Source organism: Salmo salar, chromosome ssa13, assembly GCF_905237065.1.
Source record: "Salmo salar chromosome ssa13, Ssal_v3.1, whole genome shotgun sequence".
Lineage (NCBI taxonomy): Eukaryota > Metazoa > Chordata > Actinopteri > Salmoniformes > Salmonidae > Salmo > Salmo salar.
The window spans coordinates 11,730,148-11,755,555 of NC_059454.1; the positions used below are offsets into that span (position 1 = coordinate 11,730,148).

The following is a 25,408-nucleotide window of genomic DNA, read 5'->3' on the forward strand; positions in this document are numbered from 1 at the left end:
CTGTACAGAGTGGAAAGGCAAAGACATCACGGAGGACGAGGACGCTTGTTTACAGATGTACAAGAGACTACAATTATAAATATAGTTTTGGCCAACAATGCAATTAGGATTTGAGAGATAAGAGAGCATATCTTGAATAATGACACCATATTTAACAACAATGCTGTAAGCCTGTCGACCATACAACGCATCCTCCAACGGCACCGAGTGACGATGAAACAACTTTACAAGGTGCCATTTCAGAGAAACTCTGACAGAGTCAAGAATATGCGACATGACTTTGTAGAGGTATGTATGCAACACTACTTCCAGTACTTCAGACATACCATATTTACTCATCTGTATATCCTTGTGTCTGTTACAGAGAGTATTGGAGCTGGATGCCCATGTAATTCGCCATTAATTTATTTATGTGGATGAGGTTGGCTTCAACCTCGCCAAAACCAGGCGCCGCGGAAGAAATGTAGTAGGACAGAGGGCAATTACCAATGTCCCTGGACAGCGAGGGGGTAATGTAACTGCTGCCATCACTCAAAACGGGGTCCTCCATCACAATGCCACACTGGGTCCGTACAACACCGGCCATATGCTCACTTTTCTGGATGCAATTTACACAATGCTTGTCCCTGATCCAGATCAGGAGCCTGCTAGATTTGTGGTTTTATGGGACAATGTTAGTTTTCACCGGGCTGTTCTGGTCCAAAACTGGTTTGCCACCCATCCACAATTTGTAGTTTTGTACCTAGCCCCATATTCACCTTTTCTAAATCCCATAGAGGAATTCTTCTCAGCCTGGCGCTGGAAAGTGTATGATCGCCAACCCTATGCCCGCATGCCGCTTCTCCAGGCAATGGAGGACGCATGTGGGGACAGAGGTTGCCTCTGTCCAAGGATGGATACGCCATGCTAGGAGATGCTTCCCTCGATGTTTGGCAAGAGAAAACGTATCTTGTGATGTGGACGAAGTATTGCGGCCAGACCCAGCCTGGAGAAGAGATGAAGCGTAGCTTAGCACTGGTGACTGCCCCCCCCCTACCAATTTCCTCCCCCCCCGGGGGGGGCATGTTGGCTCCAGCTCTCAGGGCTGTTTGCATCCCGCCCTGGATGACCCCCAGCCCTTCCCAAGCGGGAAACCACCTGACCTCGTCTCTGAGGCAGAGCCTGAACCTCCCTCCAGATCCCTGATGAGCCTCCCAGTGTCCACACCTGCTCCCACATAGCTATGTCAGTAAAAAGATTCTGGAAGCATCAAGAAGGTTCCAGTCCCTTCTGGGCACCAACGAATGCACAGTGATTATTTATGATAGTGCCACAAGAGACCTACTAGTGAAGATGTAGTTCTAGTGTATAAATAAATATCCTTGTTAATATTTACACATCTCTCTAACTTCTTAGTAGACAGTGTATATTATTGCTATATTGTATGTGTATCTGAGTATCTTATTTCTCCTTTTTTAGACCACACATTAAATAACTCTAATGGAAGTGTGTGTGTCTGTCTGTGGGGTGACAAAGTGTACTGTACTGAGCCTCAAAATCATGTTCTAACCGAACAACTCCATTGTGGGCAGATCCAAATGAATCCGTTTTAAGTAACTAACGGGTGAGGGCTCAGAAGCCAACTCCAGCAAGCCGTTTTTACACAGATCTCATGTCTGGTCAGGTGAATAAGGCGGTTCTATGCTGTCTGGGTTCTCTGATTGGGAGACGTCACACTCTGAGGGATGCATCAATACTGTCATGATGCTCCAAAGGAGCTCAACAACACATACGACAAACGTGTTTATTTGGATGTTCACGCCATGTTGATGAAATTCAAGGCTCATTCAACTACCAGAACACAAAAGGCATTTCATGTCCTTGTAACAGTCCATTGATTGATGTGTCATTAGTTATGCATTGAGAGGAGAGGATGTGTCAGGAGAGGACACTCCGGCCAGTGAAGATCACACATGGTTATCTGTGGGTGACAGCAGATAATGCCAGCAGAAAACCTCCTAGGGGGCTGCCTGCCATAGTACCCCAGACTGGGGGCTGCCTGCCATAGTACCCCAGACTGGGGGCTGCCTGCCATAGTACCCCAGACTGGGGGCTGCCTGCCATAGTACCCCCAGACTGGGGGCTGCCTGCCATAGTACCCCAGGCTGGGGGCTGCCTGCCATAGTACCCAGGACTGGGGGCTGCCTGCCGTAGTACCCAGGACTGGGGGCTGCCTGCCATAGTACCCCAGACTGGGGGCTGCCTGCCATAGTACCCAGGACTGGGGGCTGCCTGCCGTAGTACCCAGGACTGGGGGCTGCCTGCCATAGTACCCAGGACTGGGGGCTGCCTGCCATAGTACCCCAGACTGGGGGCTGCCTGCCATAGTACCCAGGACTGGGGGCTGCCTGCCGTAGTACCCCAGACTGGGGGCTGCCTGCCATAGTACCCCAGACTGGGGGCTGCCTGCCATAGTACCCAGGACTGGGGGCTGCCTGCCGTAGTACCCAGGACTGGGGGCTGCCTGCCGTAGTACCCCAGACTGGGGGCTGCCTGCCATAGTACCCAGGACTGGGGGCTGCCTGCCGTAGTACCCCAGACTGGGGGCTGCCTGCCATAGTACCCCAGACTGGGGGCTGCCTGCCATAGTACCCCAGACTGGGGGCTGCCTGCCATAGTACCCCAGACTGGGGGCTGCCTGCCATAGTACCCCAGACTGGGGTCTGCCTGCCATAGTTCCCCAGAACAGCCTACTGGTCTTCTTTACAGCAACACTTGGTGGCTAGGAAATTATAGTTTCTGTGTTTGCAGGTGTTCACAGTTGGCATCTGTCATTTTCTAAAGAAAAAAAAACAATAACAAAAAAACAAGGTCAAATTAAAAGAAATTAAAGGTGGAATGTGTCATGATCTTCGATTGTATGTAATGTCTTTCATGATTCATCGCTTTGGAAATACCAGGTATACATCTTGCACAGGTGTGAAGGTTTGTAAAGTAAGTTGGTCTCTAACATCTGTTGATGCTATGTGGTCTGTCTGGGTCAGAGCATTCATTCATTCATTCATTAATTCATTCATTCATTCATTCATTCCATCATTCTCAGACTCTCAGACTCTACTCTAAATCTGTTATAGAAAATGTGGGACCATACGACTGTGTCTCTCTAAATAATAAATGACGGTGTACCATACGACTGTGTCTCTCTAAATAATAAATGACGGTGTACCATACGACTGTGTCTCTCTAAATAATAAATGACGGTGTACCATACGACTGTGTCTCTCTAAATAATAAATGACGGTGTACCATACGACTGTGTCTCTCTAAATAATAAATGACGGTGTACCATACGACTGTGTCTCTCTAAATAATAAATGACGGTGTACCATACGACTGTGTCTCTAAATAATAAATGACGGTGTACCATACGACTGTGTCTTTAAATAATAAATGACGGTGTACCATACGACTGTGTCTTTAAATAATAAATGACGGTGTACCATACGACTGTGTCTCTCTAAATAATAAATGACGGTGTACCATACGACTGTGTCTCTCTAAATAATAAATGACGGTGTACCATACGACTGTGTCTCTAAATAATAAATGACCGTGTACCAGACGACTGTGTCTCTCTAAATAATAAATGACCGTGTACCAGACGACTGTGTCTCTCTAAATAATAAATGACCGTGTACCATACGACTGTGTCTCTCTAAATAATAAATGACCGTGTACCATACGACTGTGTCTCTCTAAATAATAAATGACGGTGTACCAGACGACTGTGTCTCTCTAAATAATAAATGACGGTGTACCATACGACTGTGTCTCTCTAAATAATAAATGACCGTGTACCAGACGACTGTGTCTCTCTAAATAATAAATGACGGTGTACCATACGACTGTGTCTCTCTAAATAATAAATGACGGTGTACCATACGACTGTGTCTCTCTAAATAATAAATGACGGTGTACCAGACGACTGTGTCTCTCTAAATAATAAATGACGGTGTACCAGACGACTGTGTCTCTCTAAATAATAAATGACGGTGTACCATACGACTGTGTCTCTCTAAATAATAAATGACGGTGTACCATACGACTGTGTCTCTCTAAATAATAAATGACGGTGTACCATACGACTGTGTCTCTCCTAAATAATAAATGACGGTGTACCAGACGACATTACTGTATGTATAATAATGTATGCTAAGTGTTATTTTGCAATGTGGGCAGTTGAAATGGTCCAAGACATGATAGTGATTGCTTTGTGGAATGTAAGAGGTTGAAAGACTATGTAGGGGTTGTCTGCATTGTCAATCTACCTGTAATTTGAAAATCCATATAGAATTATCTTGAGTTACCTAGCTACTTCCCCTTGACCTGAGTGTACATTCTCTGTGGGTTTTTTTACCCAACAGATCCAATATATTAATGTTTCCACTACTGTGATCTCCTGTAGGATTGCTCTCAAACTATATTCCATTGAAATGGATCTACGGTTAAAAGAAAAGCCAGTCTGCATCTTTACATTTACTAACAGAAATGCTTACATTCGGTATGTTCCTTTGACTATTATAGTAAAGTAGACTGAGTGGACAAAACATTAAGAACACCTGCTCTTTCCGTGACATAATCTGACCAGGTGAAATCCATGATCCCTTATCGATGTCACTTGTTAAATCCACTTCAATCAGTGTAGATGAAGGGGAGGAGTGCGCTTGAAGTAACAATGGTTATTGGTGCGAAGCAGGGGCTGTGTGAGCACTGAAATGTACACTGAGTGTACAAAATGTTAAGGACTTCCTTCTATTGAGTTGCACCCCACCCACCTTTTGCCCTCAGAACAGCCTCAGTTCGTCGGGGTATGGACTCTACAAGGTGTCGAAAGCATTCCACAAGGAAGCTGGCCCATGTTGACTCCAATGCTTCCTACAGTTGTGTCAAGTTGCCTGGATGTCCTTTAAGGTGTGGACCATTTTTGATACACACGGGAAACTGTTGTGTGTGGTTGTATAGCATTGTAGTTCTTGACACAAACTGGTACGCCTGGCACCTACTACCATAACCCGTTCAAAGGCACTTAAATCTTTTGTCTTGCCCATTCACCCTCTGAATGGCACACATACACAGTCCATGTCTCAAGGCTTAACAATCCTTCTTTAACCTGTCTCCTCCCTTTCATCTACACTGATTGAAGTGGATTTAACAAGAGACATCAATAAGGGATCATAGCTTTCACCTGTTCAGTCTATGTCATGGAAAGTACAGGTGTTGTTAATATTTTGTACACTCAGAGAACATTGCCCTTTTATAGAAATACACTCTCAGGGTAATAGAATAGCAAGCCCAACTAGTTTTATTTGGTCCCCCAAGTTTTCTGAGTAAAATAAATAAATAAAGCGTTTTTAAAAGATCATTGTTGGACATAAAAGATGGTAAAAACACTAGGAAATCAGCTCCAAGTGATTTTAATTTAAGAAATATGTTCCCAAGTATTCCCACGCAAAATAGAGAGCCGTGATTGTATACAAATGTAAGCAAGGTTTGAAATGATTACGTTTTAAACAAACATTATGTCTGTTTTGGTTTGTGCAGTCAATTTGCAGTCTACAAATTATTTGTAATTATGTTCCAGCCCCCCGACCATCCGCTGAAGAAATAATCATCCCACAGCCGAATCTAGTTGATTATCCCTGCCCTATGGGACGTCATCTGACAGCCCTCCAAAGCTATCTGGCGGTCTCCGCTCAGACCTCTCAATCATCCAATCAACTGGTCCTCTTAGCCATCCCAATATATTTCTTCAGTTGACCTGCAGACAATCAGCCCAATGGAAGGGGATCATACTGTACAATCACAGACTACTGTCTCACACGTCCTCCATCACACAGACTACTGTCTCACACATCCTCCTTCACACATACTAATGTTCCACACATCCTCCATCACACAGACTACTGTCTCACACATCCTCCATCACACAGACTACTGTCTCACACATCCTCCATCACACATACTAATGTTCCACACATCCTCCATCACACAGACTACTGTCTCACACATCCTCCATCACACAGACTAATGTTCCACACATCCTCCATCACACATACTAATGTTCCACACATCCTCCATCACACATACTAATGTTCCACACATCCTCCATCATACATACTAATGTTCCACACATCCTCCATCACACATACTAATGTTCCACACATCCTCCATCACACATACTAATGTTCCACACATCCTCCATCACACAGACTACTGTCTCACACGTCCTCCATCACACATACTAATGTTCCACACATCCTCCATCACACAGACTACTGTCTCACACATCCTCCATCACACATACTAATGTTCCACACATCCTCCATCTTGCTTCTTTCAAGATGATGCCGACAGAGAAGGAAACTATGCAGAATTTTGTTTTTTTATGTATTATTTCTTATGTTGTTACCCAAGGAAATCTTAAGTCTTATTACATACAGCCGGGAAGAACTATTGGATATAAGAGCGATGTCAACTTATCAACATTACGATCAGGAATATGACTTTCCCGAAACGGATCCTCTGTTTGGACCACCACCCAGGACAATGGACCTAATCCCAGAAGCCGACCCAGCCGCAGAAGGGGAAGACGGAGCGACCTCCTGGTCAGGCTCCGTAGACGTGCACATCGCCCACCACTCCCAAGTATACTACTCGCCAATATACAGTCTCTTGACAACAAGGTAGATGAAATTCGAGCAAGGATTGCCTTCCAGAGAGACATCAGTGATTGTAACATTCTCTGTTTCACAGAAACATGGCTCTCTTGGGATATGTTGTCGGAATAGGTCCAGCCACCGGGCTTCTCCATGCATCGCGCCGACAGAGAAACTCCTCTCTGGGAAGAGGAAGGGCGGGTGTGTATGCTCATGATTAATGACTCATGGTGTAATCAAAAGAACATACAGGAATTCAACTCCTTCTGCTCACCCAACCTAGAATTCCTTACAATCAAATGCCATTTTATCTCCCAGCAGAATTCCTGTCAGTTATCGTCACAGCTGTGTACATTCCCCCTCAAGCAGACACCAAGACAGCCCTCAAGGAACTTCACTGGACTCTATGTAAACTGCAAACTATATATCCTGAGGCCGCATTTATTCTAGCTGGGGATTTTAACAAAGAAAATTTGAGAACGAGGCTACCTAAATTCTATCAGCATATTGATTGCACTACGTGCTGGTGTAATACACTCGATCACTGCTACTCTAACTTCCACGATGCATACAAAGCCCTCCCTCGCCCTCCCTTCGGCAAATCCGACCACGACGCCATCTTGCTCCTACCGTCTTATAGGCAGAAACTCAAACAGGATGTACCAGTGACTAGAACCATTCAACGCTGGTCTGACCAATCGGAAGCCACGCTTCAAGATTGTTTTGATCATGCGGACTGGGATATGTTCTGGTCAGCCTCAGATAACAACATCGATCTATACGCTGACTCGGTGAGTGAGTTTATAAAGAAGTGCATTGGAGATGTTGTACCCACCGTGACTATTAGAACCTACCCTAACCAGAAACCGTGGATGGATGGCGGCATTCGCGCAAAACTGAAAGCCCGAACCACTGCATTTAACCATGGAAAGAGGTCTGGGAATATGGCTGAATCTAAACAGTGGTTATTCCCTCCGCAAGGCAATCAAACAAGTTAAATGCCGGTACAGGGACAAAGTGGAGAAACAATTCAACGGCTCAGACACGAGACGTATGTGGCAGGGTCTACAGGAAATCACGGACTACAAAAAGAAAACCAGCCACGTCACAGACACCGACGTCACGCTTCCAGACAAACTAAACAACTTCTTTGCCCGCTTTGAGGATAATACAGTCCTACCGTCACAGCCCACTAACAAGGACTGCGCCCCCACCCTCTCCTTCTCCGTGGCCAACGTGAGTAAAACATTTAAACGAGTTAACCCTCGCAAGGCTGCTGGCCCAGACGGCATCCCTAGCCGCGTCCTCAGAGCATGCGCAGACCAGCTGGCTAGTGTGTTTACGGACATGTTCAATCGCTCCCTATCCCAGTCTGCTGTCCCACATGCTTCAAGATGGCCACCATTGTTCCTCTACCCAAGAAAGGACAAGATAACTGAACTAAATGACTACCGCTCCGTAGCACTCACTTCTGTCATCATGAAGTGCTTTGAGAGACTAGTCAAGGATCATATCACCTCCACCTTACCGGCCACCCTAGACCCACTTCAGTTTGCATACCACCCCAACAGGTCCACAGACGATGCAATTGCCATCACACTGCAAACTGCCCTATCCCATCTGGACAAAAGGAAAACCTATGTAAGAATGCTGTTCATTGACTACAGCTCAGCATTCAACACCATAGTACCCTCCAAGCTCATCATCAAGCTGGAGGCCCTCAACCCCGTCCTGTGCAATTGGGTCCTGGACTTTCTGATGTGCCGCCCCCAGGTGGTGAAGGTAGGAAACAACATCTCAACTTCGCTGACCCTCAACACTGTGGCCCCACAAGGGTGCAGGCTCAGCCCCCTCCTGTACTCCCTGTTCACCCATGACTGCGTGGCCATGCACGTCTCCAACTCAATCATCAAGTTTGCAGACGACACAACAGTTGTGGGCTTGATTACCAACAACGATGAGAAAGCCTACATGGAGGAGGTGAGGGCCCTGGCGGAGTGGTGTCAGGAAAACAACCTCTCCTTCAACATCAACAAAACAAAGGAGCTGATCGTGGACTACAGGAAACAGCAGAGGGAGCACCCCCCTATCCACATCGACGGAACAGCAGTGGAGAAGGTGGAAAGTTAAGTTCCTCGGTGTACACATCACTGACAAACTGAAATGGTCCATGCACACAGACAGTGTGGTGAAGAAGGCGCAAAAGCACCTGTTCAACTTCAGGAGGCACAAACTTTTACAGATGCACAATTGAGAGCATCCTGTCGGGTTGTATCACCGCCTGGTACGGCAACTGCACCGCCCGCAACCGCAAGGCTCTCCAGAGGGTGGTGTGGTCTGCACAACGAATCACCGGGGGGAAACTACCTCCCCTCCTTGACACCTAGAGCACTCGATGTCACAGGAAGGCCAAAAAGATCATCAAGGACAACAACCACCCAATTCACTGCCTGTTCACCCAGCTATCACCCAGAAGGCGAGGTCAGTACAGGTGCATCAAAGCTGGGATCAAGAAACTGAAAAAACAGCTTCTATCTCAAGGCCATCAGACTGTTAAACAGCCATCACTAACTCAGAGAGGCTGCTGCCTACATTGAGACCCAATCACTGTTCACTTTAATAAATGGATCACTAGTCACTTTAAACAATGCCACTTTAAATAATGCCACTTTAATAATGTCTACATATCTTACATTACTCATATCACATGTATGTACAGTATTTTATACCATCTATTGCACCTTGCCTGTGCCACTCGGCCATCGCGCATCCATGTATTTATATGCACGTATTCTCATTCACCCCTTTAGATTTGTGTGTATTATTCGGTAGTTGTTGGGGAATTGTTCGATTACTTGTTAGATATTACTGCACTGTCAGAACTAGAAGCACAAGCATGTCACTACACTCGCATCGACATCTGCTGACCATGTGTATGTGACCAAGAAAATTTGATTTGATTTTGATTTGAAACAGACTACTATTTCACAGATCCTCCATCACACAGACACTATGTGCTCTTATCAGCCGTAGGGATAGCAGACAGCAGACTAGAGCTTCTACCTGTTCTCACTCAGCTCAGTGAAAGTAGGGATGAGTGGCGGTCTCCATATTCCACAGACCCATGAGCACCTCTCTGTTCTGATGCCTTTATGGAATAAACACATCAAGCCCTGCCGTGCTTTGATCTGTAGGGATGTCTTCAGGAATCAAGTCAGGTAGCAACTCCTCAGAGGGTAACTCCTACTTATGTCTGGGTTGATTGATTAAGACTTGGCACTTCTATGTAAACACATTAAACTTGACTCCATTATTACAGCCCAAACATTCTCATTTCAGGAGGGAAAAACAGGTTACATTTCTCTTTCTTGTCTCTCGTGTCTCTGCCTCCACCTCCCCTCCTTCAGCAGCGTTGAGGGCATGCTCTTCCCATAGGCACCTGATGATAGATAAGCTGTGCTAATGAGTATGCAGCAGACGGGGGAGAATTTGTCGAGTGTTACAGCGGAGCGCCATCCACCACCTGCACACGACCCACAAGTCACATGGTGACAAAACCAATCCCAACGCAGCACAAAATAAATGAAGCATAAACGTTATTAACACGCTGGCAGGAAACAAGAGAGAGAGAGACACACAGGTAAATCATGTGGTGCTACACGGTAACATGTCCACAGGTGGTAGAGGACAGGGATATCATTCACCTGAAACGTTAGAGGAAGGAGGGATTTTTTTCCCCCTTACATTAACGAAACATTAAATCAGGTCTAATGTAGCTTCTCCTGGGAACACAGAAGCTGGGGTTATTTTATATCATGCTAATATATTATAATTTTATGTTAATATAAAAGAATAATGGCGTCACAGCTCATGCTTTATTAATAGAGACGCTGATGTATGTTTGTATCTTGTCTTTTACTATAGTTGTTGCATTGTCGAGAAGGAACCTGCAAGTAAGCATCCGTTCGGCGGTGTTATAGCAGGTGTATCCTGTACATACGACTAATAATACTTGAATGTCAGAGCATGACCTGGGCGAGATTCACCAGTAACGTTTGTGGAAGGAGTGGGAGGGAGGGGGGTTGTTTTCCTACATTGCCGAACATTAACTCAGTCTGATGTGGCATAGCTTCTTCTGGGGTGGACCTTATGCTTATATAGTATAATAATGGAGTCCCGTCTCAAGCTGTATTAATAACGTGAGAAATATATTCATATTTAAATATCTGAGCTTGACAAGGGAGAGACGCATGAGTGTCAATCTGCAGAGAAAGGTAAGGGTTCAATACCAGATGAATTATGATGTCAGATATCAGACACTGACCATCTACTAACCATCTACTAACCATCTACTGACCATCTACTAACCATCTACTAACCATCTACTAACCATCTACTAACCATCTACTAACCATCTACTGACCATCTACTGACATATATTAACCATCTACTGACCATCTACTAACAATCTACTGACCATCTACTGACCATCTACTAACCATCTATTAACCATCTATTAACCATCTACTGACCATCTATTAACCATCTACTAACCATCTACTAACCATCTACTGACATCTACTGACCATCTACTAACCATCTACTAACCATCTACTGACCATCTACTAACCATATATTAACCATCTACCGACCATCTACTGACCATCTATTAACCATCTATTAACCATCTACTGACATCTACTGACCATCTACTAACCATCTATTGAAGATCTACTGACCACCTACTAACCATCTACTAACCATCTATTAACCATCCACTGACCATCCACTGACCACCTACTGAAGATCTACTGACCATCCACTGACCACCTACTACAAGATCTACTGACCATCTACTGACAATCTACTGACTACCTACTAAAGATCTACTGACCATCTACTGACCATCTACTGACTACCTACTAAAGATCTACTGATCACCTACTGACCATCTACTGACCATCTACTGACTACCTACTAAAGATCTACTGACCATCTACTGACCATCTACTGACTACCTACTAAAGATCTACTGACCATCTACTGACCATCTACTGACTACCTACTAAAGATCTACTGACCATCTACTGACCATCTACTGACTACCTACTAACGATCTACTCAAGATCTACTGACCCTCTACTGACCATCTACTGACCATCTACTGACTACCTACTAACGATCTACTCAAGATCTACTGACCCTCTACTGACCCTCTACTGACCATCTACTGACCATCTACTGACTACCTACTAACGATCTACTGACCATCTACTGACTACCTACTAAAGATCTACTGACCATCTACTGACTACCAACTAACCATCTACTCAAGATCTACTTTGCGCTGGAGAAAACCCAGCATGCACAAATACAGTGCATTCAGAAATTATTCAGACCCCTTGACATTTTTCACATTTTGTTACATTACAGCCTTATTGTAAAATCAATTAAATAAATACAAATCCTCATCAATCTACACGCAATACCCCATAACGACGAAGTGAAAACGGGTTTTTAGAAATTGTTGCAAATGAAACATTATTTTAACAGAAATACCTTATTTACATAAGTATTCAGAGACTTTGCTATGAGACTCGAAATTGAGCTCAGGTGCATCTTGTTTCCATTGGTCATCCACCAGCGGTAAATTCAATTGATTGGACATGAATTGGAAAGGCACACACCTGTCTATATAAGGTCCCACAGTTGACAGTGCATGTCAGAGATAAAACCAAGCTATGAGGTCGAAATAATTGTCCGTAGAGCTCCGAGACATGATTGGGTCGATGCACAGATCTGGGGAAGGGTACCAAAACATTTCTGCAGCATTGAAGGTCCCCAAGAACACAGTGACCTCCATCATTCTTAAATGGAATACGTTTGGAACAACCAAGACTCTTCCTAGAACTGGCTGCCCGGCCAACCTGAATCAGGGGAGAAGGGCCTTGGTCAGGGAGGTGACCAAGAGCCATATGGTCACTCTGACAGAGCTCCAGAGTTCCTCTGTGGAGATGGGAGAATCTTCCAGAAGGACAACCATATCTGCAGCATTCCACCAATCAGGCCTTTATGGTAGAGGTGGTAAGATTTACAGCAATGTGCGAAAATTCCTTCTCCACTCAAGAATGTGCACAGGAGGCTGGTGGCACCTTAATTAGGGAGGATGGGATCATGGTAATGTCTGGAGCGGAATTAGTGGAATGGCCATTCCAGCCATTATTATGAGTTGTCCTCCCCTCAGGTTCAAATCAACGTTTCATATCGTAAATTCCGAGTAGTCGGTAATGATCATTCTTATTGTGCTGTAACTGAAACTAGAAGATCTTCTGATGTCCTTTCCCTTCGTCAAAGGTACGTAATGGATTTTTAAGTGTTTTTACCCAGGGATAGCCCGCTAATATGACCCATAGTTGGGAAGAACTTTTCTTGAGTGCAAATCGATCTACAGTACATCTACGCCACGATATGAAACGTTGATTTGAACCTTCTGACCAACTAGTGGGTCAGGCAGCGCCCCACTGTCTGATTCATATCGCTTGATTTCTGATGATAGTTGTCAATTTATATCGACTGATTGCAATTGTATCAGGTGCTTTCCCAGTCTGTGCTACTGGCAGGCCCGACAACACTACAAACCGGGCATCGTAATTCATATACCATTTGTTATGTTTAGGGGAAACAAAACTGGGGTGTCACAAATTGTACCTGGGGGGTTCATGCCCGGCTTTGCCACCACGTATAGACGGCACTGCGGTCAACGTGGCTGAGGTTAATCAGTCATGTTGCCTCGAAGCCTTTGAGAGGGTCAAATGCCACGTGGCCATTTTGGCAGCTCTCGGACAAAGACTGTAAGACCACGGACTCCAGTTGGTGTCCCACTGAGACTGACAGACACACAGGTCTTCAGACGAAACCCCAGGCCTCTTCCTCCGCATCGCTCTCTATCCTGACTCCTGATACAGACAGAGAAAATGTATGGACTTATTAATAGTCCTGTTCCCTGCTATTTAGGACAGAATTATAATGAAAGGTAACTGCTGAAAGAACCAGCTCAGTGTAGTAAATCCATAGTGTAACTGTTGCGCAAAATGCTGGGTACTTTACATGCAAAACAAAGTGAAAGAGCCAGATGGACAGAGTCCAATTTTGGTGGGGATAAGCTCACTGGCATGATAGAAGAGACAAACCGTGGCATGGATTAAGTGGCCTTGAAAATGTAAAGAACTGGTCAGAGTGGAGAGTGAAGACCTTTCACGGTTTGTCTCTGCAATTGTAGATCTCAACAGTTTGACTAAAGATTCTGGAGAAGGTTGATGGGATGGAGAGAGAAAACATATGGCAGAGACGGCCATGAAAGTGACGAGAAATTCCAGAAGGCTGAGATGACAATCAGAGAGAAGATGAAGCAACAGACAGAAATAGAGGAGAGGAAGGACTGAGAGGAGGCAGAGCAGATGCTCACATGAGACTTTCTAATTTTCTAATGGCTAAAGGAACATATACAGGTGAAGCAATTTCCTCTGTCCATGTGTATTGTGGCCAGAGTGAGGGGATGTATGCAAATAGCTTAGGGAGATGCAGCTACTGTATACAATCAAACATGATCGATTTAGCTCCAGCTTCGCTCCTGCTGGAGCTGCATTACTGTGAATTACTAGCTGTCTACGCTCTCAGAAAAAAAAGGTATTGAACTGTCCTTAAAGGGGTACAAACGCTTGTCACTGTAGTGGTACCCTGTAAGGTACGTCCATTGTACAATTAGTTATGTAAGGGATAATCAACAAGGGGCTGTTTCTCTGGAAAATAATGAACGACGCGGAAGGTGTGTTCCACGACACGCTAGCGGACTGGAACTGACCTTCCACGGAGTTGCTTTATTTTCCAGATAATGAATAGAGCTCCAAGTTGATTATCCCTTTTAAACCATGGCTATAACTTAACACATTTGCGTCTAGAAATGTGTTCATTTGCAAGTAGAAATGTGTTCAACATCCACTGAAGTAGCTAGCAAGTTTACTAGATACAGCTACCATGGTTGCCTTGGTAACCAAACAAACATACTTCCTAACTTAGCTAACGAAACCATCAGTCCTATCTATAGCTTGCTATTATGAAAATCTAATTCAACAATGTCAAAAATGTTTTCAATTCGGCTTTTGCTTTCAAAAGCAGCTCAAGCATAGAATATGTAAGAATCAACTATAGCCATTGAATAATACCGTGCTGATATACCGTGCGTTATAGGGAAGTAATGCATGCTCTAGAATACCCTTGAAGCCAATCAGAAACTAGTATTGAACAATGCCATGGTATAAAGGTACATAATGGCACCCTTGCAGTTCATACCTTAAAAGAACCAATAGTGTAAATTAGGGTACACGATAGTCCTGTCTTACATATAGTCCACATGTACAAAAGCATACTTTTAGAAATTATACAAATGTGCCTTTTTGGGGAACCACCACGATGACAAAGTAATTTGTTCCTTTTAAGTACCTCTTCTCTATCGCCATCCCACTTCTGACACCGATGTAGTGATGTCAGGGGTAGCCCCACACAGGATTCAAATCTGTGTCCAACGACTATCAAGCAAACACCATAACCATTACACCAAGAGGTCTGTACCTCTTGACAAGTTTGCTCAGCGTTGGGTAAAGGTCGCAACAATATTAATTACTTCTCTTGATTGCCACATGATCTTATATAAGCCAACTTATTGTGGGAAGCTTGTGGAAGGCTACCTGCAACATTTCACTCAAGTTAAACAATTTAATGGCAATGCTACTAAATTCTAATTGAGTGTATTTAAACTTCTGACCCACTAGGAATGTGATGAAAGAAATAAAAGCTGAAATAAATCATTCTACTATTATTCTGACATTTCACATTCTTAAAATAAAGTGGTGATCCTAACTGACCTAAGACAGGGAATTTTTACTAGGATTAAATGTCAGGAATTGTGAAAAACTGAGTTTAAATGTATTTGGCTAAGGTGTATGTAAACTTACGACTTCAATTGTATTTTAAAATCGAGCACACAGACATGCAAACTCCATAGACAAACACTGGCAGTATAATGGCTTACTGAAGAGATTAGTGAATTTCAACGTGGCACCGTCATAGGATGCCACCTTTCCAACAAGTTAGTTCATGACATTTCTGCCCTGCTAGAGCTGCCCCGGTCAACTGTAAGTGCTATTATTGTGAAGTGGAAACGTCTACTCTAGGAGCAACAATGGCTCAGCCGCGAAGTGATGGGCCACACAAGCTCACAGAACGGGACCGCCGAGTGCTGAAGCACGTAGCTCGTAAAAATCGTCTGTCCTCGGTTGCAACACTCTTACTACCGAGTTCCAAACTGCCTCTGGAAGCAGCGTCAGAACAAGAACGGTTTGTCGGGAGCTTTCTCAAATGGGTTTCCATGGCCGAGCAGCCTCACACAAACCTAAGATCACCATGCACAATGCCAAGTGTAGGCTGGAGTGGTGAAAAGCTTGCTGCCATTGGACTCTGGAGCAGTGGAAGCACGTTCTCTGGAGTGATGAATCGCGCTTCACAATATGATAGTCTGACTGACGAATCTGGGTTTTGCGGATGCCAGGAGAATGCTACCTGCCCGAATGCATATTGCCAACTGTAAAGTTTAATTGAGGAGGGATAATGGTCTGGAGCTGTTTTTCATAGTTCGGGCTAGGCCCCTTAGCTCCAGTAAAGGGAAATCTTAATGCTACAGCATACATTCTAGACGATTCTGTGCTTCCTACTTTGGGGAAGGCCCTTTCCTGTTTCAGCGTGATAACATCCCCGTGCAAAAAGCAAGGTCTACACAGAAATAGTTTATCGAGAGCGGTGTGGAAGAACTTGACTGGCCTGCACAAAGCCCTGACCTCAACCCCATCGAACACCTTTGGAATAAATTGGAACGCCGACTGCGAGCCAGGCCTAAATGCCCAACCTCATTGCTCAACCTCACTAACGCTCTTGTGGCTGAATGGAAGCAAGTCCCCGCAGCAATGTTCCAACATATAGTGGAAAGCCTTCCCAGAAGAGTGAACGGCACCTCCGTACCTTCAGGCTCTGATCAGGCCCTACACCCAAACAAGGGCACTGCGTTCATCCACCTCTGGACTGCTGGCCCCCCTACCTCTGCGGAAGCACAGTTCCCGCTCAGCCCAGTGAAAACTGTTCGCTGCTCTGGCACCCCAATGGTGGAACAAGCTCCCTCACGACGCCAGGACAGCGGAGTCAATCACCACCTTCCGTAGACACCTGAAACCCCACCTCTTTAAGGAATACCTGGGATAGGATATAGTAATCTTTCTACCCCCCCCCAACAAAAAAAAGATATAGATGTACTATTGTAAAGTGGTTGTTCCACTGGATATCATAAGGTGAATGCACCAATTTGTAAGTCGCTCTGGATAAGAGCGTCTGCTAAATGACGTAAATGTAAATGAGGCTGTTAAAGCAGCAAAGGGGGGATCAACTCCATATCAATGCACATGATTTTAAAATGAGATACCTTTCTTCAATATAATGTCAATGTGTAGCTTTCTGCTAAGCAAAGGTACAGATCAGCACCATCAATAATCATTAGTGAGAGACTTGAGAATACACAAAACAAATTTGTACCCTGAGAAACAGAAATGCACCTTCACTGTACCCCTTTTTTTTGAGAGTGTTGAGATGATTGTACCTTTTTTTATTTAACATTTTTTTGGGGGTACAAACTTTTACCATTATACTGGATTATCCGCACATGTACCCTAAAATGTGACATCATATGTGTACCTCTGAAGGTAAATTATGTGTAATTGCATATTTGTGTAGCTGTTGTTATCTGATAATCATTGCATGTACTGTCACGACTTCCTCCGAAGTCGGTCCCTCTCCTTGTTCGGGTGACGTTCGGCGGTCGACGTCACCGGTCTTCTAGCCATCGCCGATCCACCTTTCATTTTCCATTTGTTTTGTCTTGTCTTCCCACACACCTGGTTCCAATTCCATCAATTACATGTTGTGTATTTAACCCTCTGTTCCCCCCATGTCCTTGTCCGGTATTGTTTGTTGTAAGTGTTTGTGCACGTTATGTCTGGTGTGCATAGGATTTTGTACCCATTTATTGATTGTTCTGTTTTCCGGTGGTTTTTATTATTAAACTGCGCCGTTTGGAAACACAGTTTTTGCTCTCCTGCGTCTGACTTCTCTGCCGCCAGTACGCACCCCTTACATGTACTGTAATCTGAACACCCCATTATCATAACAAAAGCGAGCTGTCTTATTAAAATGTCCTGTCTCACTGAAATGGTCCACAGAAAATGTTATTCTCGATCACAGAAAACAAAAGAAAGACAACGGGCATGGTTGAATTAAAAAGTAATTGAGAAGTCAATCAGAACAGACTTCCATATTCATTCAGAGTTATATTTTAAATGTCACATTTTGCAAAACAGGTACAACAGGAAACAGGAGTGTTTATCTTTAGTCACCATTAACAACATCTTCTGCAACCATTGTTCCTATAAAACTGTTTTTCCCCCTCTTTCCATCCTGAAGAGTAATAAAACCATGAAGACAATAGACTAAGTGTTAGGGGCTATTAGAATGTGTAAAGATCCATGACCTTCCAGAGCCGACAAGCTCTGTTTTTATTCTGACTTTTCAATACTGAGCCTCTACTTCGTATCATTAAAGATATTCTCACTGACATGTACACACTGGGAAACAGCCCATTTTACACAGCGATAGCAGTCCCTACTGAACCATCTTTGGTAACAGATGAGGAAGAATAATCATATTTAAACATTTCTTGACCAAGTTCCCTAAGGAATTCTTCCCCACTCCAGTTTTACCAAGCAATGTGATTCTACGATCCATTGTCTTTCAGGAGCTGGAATAAATGTTATTTAATTAATCGCTTTGTAAAAAATACAAATAAATGACCACACAGTCCATGTTATTTTGAGTTATGTAATAAGTATTACGTTATCATGCCTTTTTTTTAACTACAGATAACAAAGTCGATGGCTTTAACTTTTTAATTATATGATTATAAACTATGAAACATTATAGTTGGAGAAATCATCCTTCTGGTTTCTCTCAAAATATCTTCTTGCAATAAAGCTGAATTTCCATTTGCGATACTGTTCTGCTGGGGTCCACAAAATATGAAGGCTCTAAACACCTCCTCGTGCTTTTACCAAGACTTCCCCCGTCAGGATGCAGGTTACAAAAGGTATTCCCACGCCATATCATCCTCAATTTGCCCTCTTTTTTCCCCCCAGACAAGCCCTCCCCCCTCCTGAGTCTAAGATATACAATGAATTTCTGTGGCTAGGCAGGTGGTGTTAACCTCCCAGCCCGAGTCCAGAGCCTTTGGCACTCCTCCACACATCTCCCGGTCTTCTCAGAAGGGAGTAAACATTCATCCACCTTGCCTCAGTCCACTGTTAATTATCCTATACTTCTGAAACATACTTTCAATTGCAATTTATAGAAAGAGAGGCGGATGTGAACTAAAAACCTTTCAATTGGATGGTAGTACTAGCTGAGGTTCAATCTTGTTGTTTTCCAGTGACATAAAAAATCCAAACCATCAACATTACATCGACATGAACAGAGAGAAATAACAAAATGTGTCTCTATCAACCCAAGTCAAGTTTCACTGTGACAATTCCTCTCTGTATATTGTTCTTCAGAGGGCCCTTACGTGTACTCATAATTGTTCATATGTTGGCATACTACATAAAATTGTGAAGGTAAATGTGTTGCATCACACGTATGTATACTTATACTACCACACAATGAATCATCTGATGTCTCTTTCTCAAACACAAAAGCTTTGAGCCAGGAGTAGCTGCTAGGGCTCTGAGAGGCTCTGAGAGGCTCATATAGGTGCTTGTGTGACGACTGGGACAGGCCTGCAGACAGAGTGGAGCAGCCCTCCAGCATAGCCAGGCCATTTGATTAGCCTGGTCTGAGGACAGCCAGTGAAATAGACAGACAGACAGACAGACAGACAGACAGACAGACAGACAGACAGACAGACAGACAGACAGACAGACAGACAGACAGAATCCCCACATCAGACAGTTTACAGTGGTTCCCTCAGGCACAGAGAAAATAAGAATCCTCCCATTGACATATAATGATAACTTCTCAGTTTGACAAATGTATCAATGTTGAAAATCACACCAAGCGTCCATCCCTCAGCGTGGTGAGCCAGCTACAGCACAAAGCTACTGCTTTTGATCAAACAATATATCTCACTGAGGCTTCGCATAAACACGGATGGATTCTGAGAATTATTAAAAAATTAACTGTATCACAAACATAACTTGTGGAGATGTGGCTGAGGTGATTAACTGTGTGTAACGTCCTGAGGTGATTAACTGTGTGTAACGTCCTGAGGTGATTAACTGTGTGTAACGTCCTGAGGTGATTAACTGTGTGTAACGTCCTGAGGTGATTAACTGTGTGTAACGTCCTGAGGTGATTAACTGTGTGCAACGTCCTGAGGTGATTAACTGTGTGTAACGTCCTGAGGTGATTAACTGTGTGTAACGTCCTGAGGTGATTAACTGTGTGAAACGTCCTGAGGTGATTAACTGTGTGTAATGTCCTGAGGTGATTAACTGTGTGTAACGTCCTGAGGTGATTAACTGTGTGTAACATCCTGAGGTGATTAACTGTGTGTAACGTCCTGAGGTGATTAACTGTGTGCAACGTCCTGAGGTGATTAACTGTATGTAACGTCCTGAGGTGATTAACTGTATGAACGTCCTGAGGTGATTAACTGTGTGCAACGTCCTGAGGTGATTAACTGTATGTAACGTCCTGAGGTGATTAACTGTATGTAACGTCCTGAGGTGATTAACTGTGTGTAACGTCCTGAGGTGATTAACTGTGTGCAACGTCCTGAGGTGATTAACTGTATGTAACGTCCTGAGGTGATTAACTGTATGTAACGTCCTGAGGTGATTAACTGTGTGCAACGTCCTGAGGTGATTAACTGTATGTAACGTCCTGAGGTGATTAACTGTGTGTAACGTCCTGAGGTGATTAACTGTGTGTAACGTCCTGAGGTGATTAACTGTGTGTAACGTCCTGAGGTGATTAACTGTGTGTAACGTCCTGAGGTGATTAACTGTGTGTAACGTCCTGAGGTGATTAACTGTGTGTAACGTCCTGAGGTGATTAACTGTGTGTAACGTCCTGAGGTGATTAACTGTATGTAACGTCCTGAGGTGATTAACTGTGTGCAACGTCAGACTTGGCAGCCTCAGTGGGCTCAGCAGCAGCAGCAATACATAGAACATTAAAGTCCCATTACCTTTCAGAGGCTGTCCTACAGTGACATTTGATTCTGTCCATTGAGTTTGGGTCATTAGCACTGGGCGTCTCACTCTGTGCAATGTTTAATTCAATCTGTCGTTTACGGTTTACAGCTTTGAAAGAGTTTTTACTTTTAACCTCGATACACACTATGGGGAAAGGGTGTTTGTGTGTGTGTGTGTGTGTGTGTGTGTCTCCCAGGGGCACCTTTGTGGTGTATAATAATGAGGATGTGAGCCACCCCAGGGTGAGAGAGAGGATCTGGCACAAGCAGTGTGTTATGCTCTAGTCTACGCAGTCAGTTTCCCACCACAGAACACCAGAAATGGTCCAAAAGACTAGAACCAGCTAACCTGCTTTTACACTATGATTTGACTAGTAGATGTTCAATGTTGCGTTTTGATTCTTTTTATTTTTTTTAAAGGAATAGTTTCACTATATTAAAATAAGAGTTCAGTTCACATAACAGGGGTGACCTATAAAATGAGGGACGGATATAAATGAATCACTAATCACATGATACAAATAATAATGTTCAGAAACTACTACGTCAAAGCAACAAAATAACTAGGACTTTACAATGACGGTGACCATTTTAGACCTTTTAGGACAAAGTGAATTCCTAGATGTGACGTGTAGTTTCTGAGTGGCGTAGTGGTCTAAGACACTAAATCTCAGTGCAAGAGGTATCACTACAGTACCTGGTTCAAACCCAGGCTCCATCACAGCCAGCTGTGATTGGGAGTCCCATAGGGCAGTGCACAATTGGCTCTGGGTTTGGCTGTGGTAGGCAGTTGTTGTAAATAAGAATTTGTTCTTAACTGACTTGACTAGTTAAATAAATACATATGTTTTTAAAGGGTTGACAGAAGGGGCACATCAAAATGCTGAATTTTGGAGCATTAGCAAGCCTTTATTCATATAAATAACATTTATTTATTGAATTCTCCATGTGGTCTATATTAAAGGGAACTTCATTTAATATAACAGGCTTTTAAAATGTAATATTGGTGCACAATGTTTACTTATCAAAGCGACGCAAAAGGCACTCATTTCGTGGAACGATCATTCTCTTTTTCATTCAGTCATTAAAATATATCCATCCAGCGGGATATTTCAGTCATCATTTATAGACATACATGTATACATTTTATTACATGGAATGGTAAGACACTGTTTATGAAGATTGAGTCTATTTTAGGTATTCAAAGTTAAATATCAATGGATTATAACAAAGAGAAAACACCAATCACTGAATGGCACTACCGTCATCGCTCAAGGTTGCGAGTCCAGCACGCCTCCTCCTGTACCAGATATATAACCATCACAACTTTCCTCTTAGCCTCAACCCGGTACTCTCCCCTTCCCGCTTTTACGCGAAAACACTACATGTGTTTTCTCAACGGGATTTTAATATAGTGCGGTCTTTCAGCAGATGCAGAAAAAAAGTGGTTATTTACATTACACAATATGGAGCTGAATTTCACACAGACGGGGCGCGACTTTCTAGAGTTACGTGCGCTGGCGCAGAAACTTCTGACTCGGGGGAACAACTACTCTCTGCGTCTGGAGAACTACTCTCTGTTTGACAACGGATCGGAGCTCGATCAGGAGGACTCATTGGACGTCAACACTAACATCTACTCCAAGGTCCTGGTCACCGGGATTTATATCGCGCTCTTTGCGGTCGGCTGCTTAGGGAACTCCGTGACGCTATACACCCTGGTGACCAAGAAGTCCCTCCAGAATATCCAAAGCACTGTCCACTACCACCTGTCCAGTCTCGCCGTCTCCGACCTGCTAATACTCGTCCTCAGCATGCCCGTCGAGCTCTATAATTTCATCTGGGTCCATCATCCTTGGGCGTTCGGAGGAGTTGTTTGTAAAGGCTACTATTTCATTCGGGATGCCTGCTCGTATGCCACGGCGTTCAACATCGCCAGCCTCAGCGTCGAGCGTTATATGGCGATATGCCACCCTTTCAAGGCGAAGAGCATCATGTCCTGCAGCCGCACCAAGAAGCTGATCAGCGGGATGTGGGTGGCTTCGTTCCTCTTGGCCTCTCCGATGCTTTTCACCATGGGACAGAAGTATCATGGACCCCACCGGGAGAAGATATGCACCACCATCGTGTCTCCTGTCGTATTGAAGATAGTGATTCAGGTGGGTTTGAAAGTCCTCCTTACTTCGGCAACAATCAGATATAGTGGTATTTTTACGCACCAATATTTCAAGAGCGGCTTGGGCGCACGAGTCTAGTTATGTCTCCTCCAGTACATTCAGCTCTAAATAACAGATTTCTGAAATATTTACTTGTCTTTCTTTTATGAGAAGGTGCCAGCACTACCTGTTGACAATTAGCTTCCTGTGTGAAGAAATAAAAGTAATGCAAATCAGAAGAAAAAAAACACAAGAATATATTTATTATTTCTTAAAATTAAGTAATTCATTTTTAATTTCAGCATTTTTAACTGTGAATTTAGTAATTCAAGAAATGGGCATGTTGTAGGGCTACTGAGGAGCTCTATGTCAAATACTATGTAATACTGCACACACACACACACACACACACACACACACACACACACACACACACACACACACACACACACACACACACACACACACACACACACTGACACACACACACACACACACAGAGAGAGAGAGAGCAAGCGAGAGATGGGGTGAGAGTGAGAAGGAGATTATTTTGTTTTATTTTATTAGGATCTCTCTTAGTCCTCATTAGGACTAATCTTCCAAGAGTCCTTAAACATTAAAATACAATTTATTATACAATCACATTTTCACATATAACACACTATTACAAACAACTGACATATTGACCAGATAAATAATTCTGACAAAATAGAGTGGTTCCTTCATCTGCCATAGTCCTGCAAAACCTTACAATTTAGTATATTTAAATGGTTCTAAAGTACTGTTTGAATGTATATATTGAAAGGTTTCTGGGTTTCTCAGATACATTATTCAATTTCTTTATTGCTCTGAATTGAAATGTCGTATTGCCTATTTCTCTTTTCTGTCAGGATAACACATAGATGGTGGACAATCTATTCCTAGTATTGACTGAACGTCTGTCTCTTTCCAACTGAATACTGTTGTGGAAGGAGTTTGGCCATTTTAATGGTGTACATTGTGAAATAAATTGAGCATGTTTTTTCAATTATCTTGTTGATTAATGACCACCCAAGAGCATTGTACATGACTACAACAGAATAATCATATCTCCACCTTAAAACAGCACTTGCTGCTTTGTTCTGTTCAATCTGCAGCCTCCTAATTTAATTTAACTTGCTGTTGCATTACCCCAGACCACAGAACAATAGATCACCTGACTCACAATTAATGTTTGGGTTGTTTGCTAAATAATCTTTCCCAGTAAATATTTAGCTATCCTTCTGAGCGGTTGTCTAGCTGCACCCCTAGTAGTCTGGTATCTGCAACTTCATACATTTTTACTACCCCCATACTTAATTGTATCCCATGCTGTGTTGGCCTTTTCCTGGTGGAACATACCAAAATAACCTTGGTTTTCTTGCCGTTCAAAACAAATTTGTTCGGGCAAACCCACTCCCTGATCTACTTGTAAAGCTTGCTGTACCTGTGGAACTGATTGTCTTGCTGTATAAATTGTAGTATCAACTGTGAATGTAGTAGCTTGAGATTCAGAAAAGGCATAAGGAAGATCGTTGGTATATATTAAGTAAAGAAGCGGCCCAAGGCAGATGCCCTGCGGTATTCCACAGTTTAAAGCATGAAGGGATGAAAACGACCCATGACATAGGTGGACTGTTTCCTGTCAATTAGATATGACTGTACCCAATACAATGCTCCCTCTTTGAACCCATAATGCAATAATTATGTCAAAATCATTTCATGATCCACTAAATCAAATGCTGCACAAAAATAATACATCCACAAACCTGCCATTGTCCATAGCATTGAGACACTGGTCAGTCATGTCAACCAATGCAGTCAAAGTGAAATGGTTTTTGTGATAAGCATGCTGACTGGCTGTGATCAGATCATTCTTTCTCATATACTACCATATTTGTCTAGTCACAATACCTCCCAATATATTACTAAGTGAAGGGAGTAGACTACTTGGTCGACTATTGGCTGGAGTAATGGGTTATTTTCTGTCTTTCTGGATTGGACACATGCTTCCATACATTTTGACATTTCCCCTTTTCCAGTGACCAATTAAATATGTATTTCAGTGGAGCTGCAATCTGAGGAAGCAGCATAGCGAAGTACATTTTTTTCTCCATGAGATCATAACCTGTAGATTTACCATCGGGTAATGACTTCAATAGGTTTAACACCTCCTGTACTGACACCAATGGTAGACA

At 43.4% G+C, this 25,408-nt stretch overlaps 1 protein-coding gene across 1 annotated transcript in view; it reads left to right on the forward strand.

Annotated features, from left to right (window-relative positions):
- Positions 1-22,360: 22,360 nt before the first annotated feature.
- Positions 22,361-25,408, forward strand: part of LOC106566448 (neurotensin receptor type 1) — a 36,786-nt gene continuing 33,738 nt past the window's right edge. The window contains exon 1 of the mRNA XM_014134495.2: positions 22,361-23,195. Coding sequence (XP_013989970.1) covers positions 22,503-23,195 — 693 coding nt within the window. The 5' untranslated portion in view covers positions 22,361-22,502. The remainder of the gene's footprint in view (positions 23,196-25,408) is intronic.